This window comes from Pteropus alecto, unplaced genomic scaffold (genome assembly GCF_000325575.1).
Source record: "Pteropus alecto unplaced genomic scaffold, ASM32557v1 scaffold105, whole genome shotgun sequence".
NCBI lineage: Eukaryota > Metazoa > Chordata > Mammalia > Chiroptera > Pteropodidae > Pteropus > Pteropus alecto.
In genome coordinates this window covers 7,128,177-7,134,850 of record NW_006436294.1, presented here as the reverse complement: position 1 = coordinate 7,134,850, position 6,674 = coordinate 7,128,177, and the positions used below count along the sequence as shown (strand labels likewise).

The 6,674-nt window shown below is 66.0% G+C and overlaps 1 protein-coding gene across 1 annotated transcript in view; it reads left to right on the top strand.

Annotated features, from left to right (window-relative positions):
- ZC3H3 (zinc finger CCCH-type containing 3) overlaps positions 1–6,674 on the top strand; it is a 61,602-nt gene that overhangs the window by 45,756 nt on the left and 9,172 nt on the right. The window contains 4 exon segments of the mRNA XM_006912951.3: positions 12–163; positions 4,398–4,440; positions 4,513–4,674; positions 4,756–4,825. Of these exon segments, the coding sequence (XP_006913013.2) occupies positions 12–163; positions 4,398–4,440; positions 4,513–4,674; positions 4,756–4,825 (427 nt within the window).

The following is a 6,674-nucleotide window of genomic DNA, read 5'->3' as shown; positions in this document are numbered from 1 at the left end:
GGGGTGGGGAGAACCCAGCCGGGCTCCCCTCGGTGGCGGAGCAAAGGCTACCGCTGCATCGGAGGGGTCCTCTACCGAGTGTCTGCCAACAAGCTCTCCAAGACCTGCAGCCGGCCCGGGGCTGGCGACGGCGACGGGGGCAGCAGGCCCCTCCTGCGTGCAGGTGAGGCTCCTGCTGGCGGGGTCAGGAAGCCCCAGGGCCTGGCCCAGTGAGTTACCCCTGTGGGCGGCTTCCAGCAGCAGGCAGGGCGCTGATTCGGAGGCCCCTGAGGCCCGTGTCCCCAGGGAGGGCCCCTGCAGGCGGCGGCTCTCGCTTGGCTGGGCGGCCCCTGATTCTTCATTGTTCGCTCCTGGACAGAGGAGATGAGCCAGGTATGGTAAATGAGCCGGGCGAGTGAACACCTGGGGCCGCTGCGCCCAGAGTCGCATGGGCAACGCCTTCCAGCTGTGTCTGCAGGCGGCAGCCGGGGAAGCAGGCCCAGGAGGAGGAAGTGCCCTGGCCTCGCTTGTGGTATAAGTTAACTCGAAAAACAGGATGGTTTCAGTCCAGTTCTACCTTCTTCCTTTTCTGTCTAAAGAGAAAAAGGGGAAGGTCGCAGGCGGGTCGGGACTGCAGAGGCCCGGCAGCCCCCCACACCCTGCCGCACTGCCCGAAGGGGCAGGGGGGAGCCCCCAAGCGCCCCCCAGAGCCTCCGTCTGCAGGACTCAGGGCACCCGCTGCCCCCTTCCAGGCACGGAGGGCTGGTGCCCCAGGAGGGAAGGCACTGGGGCCCGGAGGCCGTGGCTCCACACTGCCCGTGGGCCTGTTTCCCCGCCTCTCCCGCGACCTCCCGGTCTGGGCCTCCGCGGCCTCAGGGAGGAGCGGGTGCAGGGAGGCCAGCCTGCGCCTGCCCCCTCTGCTCTCAGCAGCCCCCACTCTGGCGGCCCCCGATCCCCAGAGCGTGAAGCCGCGTGGCAACAGTGCACGTGGTCTGTGGGCCCCACACAGCTGTTGGCACAGCTGAGGGCAGGGTTCTCGGGCCCCTCCGTTCTCTGCCTACTCCACAGGGGCAGACGGCGCCACAGGGGGCTCGTGCGCAGCCGCTCTGCATTGTCTTGGTTGGCCCCGCATGGTGGCCTCTGTGCTTTGAGCCTTTCTTGGGGCCTCCGTGGTGAAAGGCACACCCGATTGTCTTTCTGATCCCTACAGCTGACCTGGCTGGCTGGCAGGACCCAGGCTCTGCTCCCTGCTGTCCTTGCTCGCTGAGGATCGTACAGAGCTCACTGGCCAGCAGACCAGATACCCTGTCTGCTCATGTCCTCCACCAGGCATGTCATAGGGCCACCACGGCCACCCGCCACCTGGCTTGTCACTCCCCATTGTCCCCTGGTTCCCACAGCTGGAGGCGAGGTACCTGGAGGCTGAGAGAAAAAGACAGGTTTGCACTCAGCACCTCATCTGCGTGGGTCCACCCAGAGCCGCCGTCTGGGCCCTGAGTTCAGCCCTGGAGAGAGTCCAGGCTGCCGTGGAGGCGGCGGGTGGCAGTCAGAGCAAAAGAGGGACCAGCGTCAGGGGCCAGTGGCCGGGGGGTGCTTCCTGTCTCCCCAGCACAGGCCCTGCTGGCGGGGAGCTGTAGCCCTCCTCATACTGGCTTCTCCCCCACACACTCCCCAGCCTTCAGGCAGTAAAGCGAGGCGAGGCCTGGGCAGGGTGGGGGCAGGACAGAGGCAGAGCTGCCTGCACCCCCCTCTGTGAGGAAGGGGCCTGCTCTGGCTCTGTTGGGGGCCCCCCAGCTGTGTAGGAATTAGAGAAACTCCTCCTCTGTGGCGGATCTTTGACTTCAGCGAGTGCACCCCTCCTGGCCCCTCCTGGGTGCTGGGCTTCTCCAGGGCACTCAGCCCCTGCGGGTGCCAGCCACCCCAGGCTTTGAGGGGCAGGGGAGTGCCCAGGCCTCAGCTGTGCCTCCTTGTGGGCAGACCTCAGCCTCCTGGACCCTGGAACCAGGCCCTGCCCTTCCAGGCCCGAGCCCACCTGCCCCAGGGCCCAATCCCGAGACCCCTCTGCACAGGCTTTGGCCTGGGGCCTGGTGCTGCACCCGGCCTGGTGTGGCATGGCCCCACCGTGCTGGAGCAGAAGTTGCAGGTCCACCTGCCAGAGCCACCTTGCTCGGCCTGGGCTGCAGGGCTGGCCCCTAGGCCTCCAGGCCTGAGAGAGAGGTAGACGTGGGCAGTCTCCTCCCTGCTGCTAACGGCCACCGCGCGGCAGGTTGTGGGTCTGTGCGCCTCAGCTCTGCCGTCCGTCCACTCTGGTTGCCGCGAGGTCACACGTTCCATTACAAGGTTCCGTCCTGTCTGCAGCCAGGCACCGAGGCCCCACCCACTGCCTCCCTCCCTCCAGACGCCTCTTCCTGGGGCTCCCTCCGCCAGCCTAGTCTGCTCCCCAGGGCTGACCTCAGACCCAGGGCAGGGTCAGGGAAGAGGCTGCAGGGACAGGGGAGTGACCTTGGGGACGGGGCTGCAGTGCTATTCTGGGACATCCTTGGGAAGTGCGAGTTCTCTCGAGGGCCGCGCCTCCCGGGCTGCAGGTCTGGCTTGTTCGGCACCTTCAGCCTCCGCACCCTCTCCAGGCGGCTGCCTGAGGTGCGTTTTTAACACCACAGAGCGTTTGAGAAGCCGCCTCCTGTTCTTGGCAAAACTCTCAGCGTGAGCCCCACAGTGGCAGCTTTTTGAGTAAAAAGTGCAAAGGGGACCAGGCCTAGGGACCACGGTCTGACAGGCGGACACGTAATGATCGCGATCCCTGGCAAGAGCAGATGGCGCCACAGCGTCACAGGCAGCCTGGGTGACAGCCAGGGAAACGCGCTCACCAACAGCTATCAAATTGCACTCTGTCACCCACCGGCTGGCAGGTGTATGGTACCACGTGCCATCTGGACCGACCAGTGTCCTCAGCCTGGGAACCAGGACACCATGGTCCCCTCAGTCTGCCCCCAGCCCCTACACTGTAACCAGTCTGAGCCACCGTGCGAAGCACTCTCCTCCCACCGGGGGTCCCGCTTATTAGCCTTGGAGCCACCCTGTTTAAACTTGAGACTGTGGTTCAGAGAGGGACAGACACTGGCAGAGGGGTGGCTCCAGCGGGCAGAGAGGGCGAGAGTGCCCAAGGGGTAGTCAGCGTTTAGCAGTGGCCAGATGTGGGAAAGGGGCATCTGAAGTCCAGCCTGTGGGGGGCACGGGAGCTTGGGTCTGGACAGGCCACATGGCGTGTCAGCACTTGTGTGACTGGGTGGGAGCTGGTGGCCCCGGGAAGGTTGCCTCGGGGAAGGGGAGGCAGGGTGTCTGCAGGGGCAGGAGGGCGCCTCCCCAGACCTCCCATGCAGCTCCAGTGGCAGCTCAGGGCCAGGCAGCTTGGGGACGTCCCTTTAAAGCCTGGATGCTTTGTCATCGCCTCAGGTCGCTAGAATTTCTGAGTGATGTCACTCGTGCCTCCTACGGCCAGATCCATTTCAGCAGCTGCCTGTGAGAAATCGGATCTCGTCTGGGAAGGGTCATGTGCGTGTGCGAGGACCTGGGGAGCCTTGGTGGCCATCCCGTGCAGGCTCTTGCCGGGCCTTGCTCTCGGTTCTGGGGGTTACTTCATGTCTGACAGGCAGGCAGGGGGCTGCACTCTAGCCTCGATCCTCCTCCCTCAGGGCGAACTCACAGCAGCGCAGGACAGTGTCTCCCGAGCCCCAGCTGCCCTGCTGTGAGCATCACCTGGTGCTCCCGTCCTGTCACCACTGTCCACTTTGTAAACAGCTTCCCCCGGGTCCCACGTGGTGACCTCAGAGGGGCCTTGCTTGGTCTCTGCACTTGGGGTTTTGGGGAGTGTCTGTGAAGCACCTCTGTGGTTTGGGGGAGCAGGGCCCACAGGGCTGGGAGCCCAGCGTGGCCGTCGGGGCCTCCGCACCCGCAGAACCTGATGTGACGAGGTCAGCTTTGTGGCCACTTTTTTTTTTAATTTCCCTTTGCAACCCTTTAAATACATAAAAACCATTCTCGGCTACAGCAAAGCCAGGTGGCATCCCTCGGCAGAGGGAGGTGGCGGGCCCCCCCGCACCCGCTGTTCTGGTACCACCTGCCTTGAGGTGAGCCCACTGGCCAGCAGCTGTGTGGCTTCAGGAGCCACACGGCCGGACCTAGTCCCTGCACCTTGTCCCTGTGGGACACCTCGGCTGCTCCCCTGTACCGGGGGTGGGAGTGGGTGTTGGCCTACAGGTCCGCTTCCTTAGCACTGTGTCCCCAAGGGGCCTGGCAGGGACCCCGCCCGAGGGAAGGACAGCAGTGCCTGAGCGGAGGGTGGGGACCCTAAGGGGGCCGGAGCCAGGGAAGGGGCGGTTGGCTTGGTGCGACCAGGCCCGTGGCCTCTCTCCCCGCAGGCCGGGTGGACCTTTCCAGCAGCTGCAGTCGCTCCCTGGCCAGGTACGTCCCTGGGGCTGTGGGGGGGCGGGGGGCCCTGCGCAGCCGCAGCCTCACGCCGCCCGTCCCCCGCAGCCGGGCGGTGCAGCGCAGCCTGGCCATCGTGCGGCAGGCCCGGCAGAGGCGGCGGCGGAGGGAGCAGGAGTATTGCATGTACTACAACCGCTTCGGCCGGTGCAACCGCGGCGAGCGCTGCCCCTACATCCACGACCCCGAGAAGGTGGCCGTGTGCACCAGGTGACCGCCGGGGCGTCTCGGGTGGGCGGGCCCAGTGTCTGGCCTCAGCAGCGCCTCACACCCTCCTTGCTGTCTGCACAGGTTCGTCCGGGGCACGTGCAAGAAAACGGACGGAACCTGCCCCTTCTCTCACCACGTCTCCAAGGAGAAGGTGAGCGGCAGCTCGCGGGCCTCCCCTGCGCGTCCCCTGAGGCCCCTGCCAGGCCCCGGCCCCCCGGGTCTTCCCTGAGGAGCTGGGGACATTCCCTCCGGCTGCCATTTACCTTAGCTGACCCCGAGGGTGTCCACAGGCCACACAGGAGGGCTTCACCTCCCCCAGGGCACAGAGGTGTGGGGGGGGGTGGGAGGGGGTCCCACAGGTGCCTCCAGCCCGCTGCGCAGGGGACAGGGGCACACAGCGGGTCCTCTGGTCCCAGGCCCCCACCCCGTGGGCCCCAATGAGAGAGCAGACCCCACTGCAGGTCTCCATGGCTAGGGGGAGAGCCAGGGCAGGCAGGTGGTCCCCGTGCCTGCTGGGAGTGGGCGGGGCTGGGAGCTCTGAGGTCAGGGGTCAGCGCTGGCTGGGAAGCTTGGAGCAGGGAGTGGGGTGCGCTGGGGCTGGGGAGGCCGTGGCAGCTCAGGCGCGATCTGGCAGGGGCGATGCTGCTGCACAGCTGTTCCCCTTGAGGAACTCGAGAAGAATCAGCATTTCTCTCCGTAATAGAGCTTCCAAACTCTGCTGTGAGCAGTTTGGAGATTCGCGTGAGTTTCGGGTTCATTAGCCGCCGGCTGCAAGGCGGGCACTCACCCTGGGCTGCGCAGTGCGGACGCCGCGCCTGCGCCCCGAGTTCCCGTCGCTCTTATTTGTGTGGACGCGGCGGAGCAAACAAGGTTAATTGAAACGAGAGCGGGGCCCCCTCTCGCAGCGGCCTGCTGACAGCGGAGTTCCGTTCGGGGTGCGCTGGCTTCATTATCCTTTTTATTAGAGCTAATTTGGGCTCTAGATCAAAAGCCACATTAAGGGATTGTCTGCAGCACAGCGCCGCCAGCCCGGCCGCCCCCTCCCCTCCGCCCGCAGTTAAAAGGCAATTAAAGATAAACTTCGCGGCCCGCAGCGTGGAAATCGCCCTTTGTCTCTGCTTTCTCCCTCCTCCTCAGCCTCCCCTCTGCCCCGCAAAGTGCAGCGAGGAGCCCCAGGGCAAGCGCGTGGGGACCCATTGGGGGCTGCAGTGGGGTTTGGTGGGGCGAGTCTGATTGACAGAGGGAGGAGCAGGGCAAGCTCTCCCTCACCCCCACCCCTGCCGAGACCCCAGGTGTGAGCCCCGCAGGGATGAATGACCCCAATGACAGGTACTAGTCCCTGTGAGAGGGGCAGGGCCGCAGCGCCCGGGAGTCAGGGCCAAAGGTAAGGCGGGTTGAGATCCGAGGCCCTCCTGCTGGCCCTTGGGCCTGTTTCCCCCGGTGGGGACGGGGTGGGTTGCACAGCTCCCTCTCCAGCCTGCAGGCCAGGCGCTGCTGGGGCCACACAGCCCTGCCCAGGCCACCTACTCCATGTACCCCACCAGGTCTCCCATGGGCCGCCTGCCAGGCCTCCACAGTGCCAGCCTGCGGTCAGTGCATGGACTTGGGCTGCTCCCAGGTGGCTTCCTTCCTGCCCACTGAGTCCACCGCCCACGCTTCTTCCCTGGGCAGGGTGGGGTCTCCAGCCCGCGGACGCTGCTACTTCCCACTCATCAGGCAGCTGGAAAACTTGCGGGATTTCCAGACCCCGTAGGCCGTCGCCCCCCAGCCCGTGCCGTGTGGCCCCACAGCCTGGAGACTGGGCAGGCTCAGAGCAGGGGACGGACCCCGGCAGCAGCACATCTGGGCCTGAGCCGCCCCGTGGTGCCGGAGCCAGCCCTGCCTCCATGGCCTCGTCCTGCCTGTGTGACCGTGCCTCCTGGGGAAACCAGGGTCTGATGTGGGGGGTGGGCAGCCTTCACCTGGCCTGGCCCCAGGTGCCCTGGCTCTTTGGCTGCCTT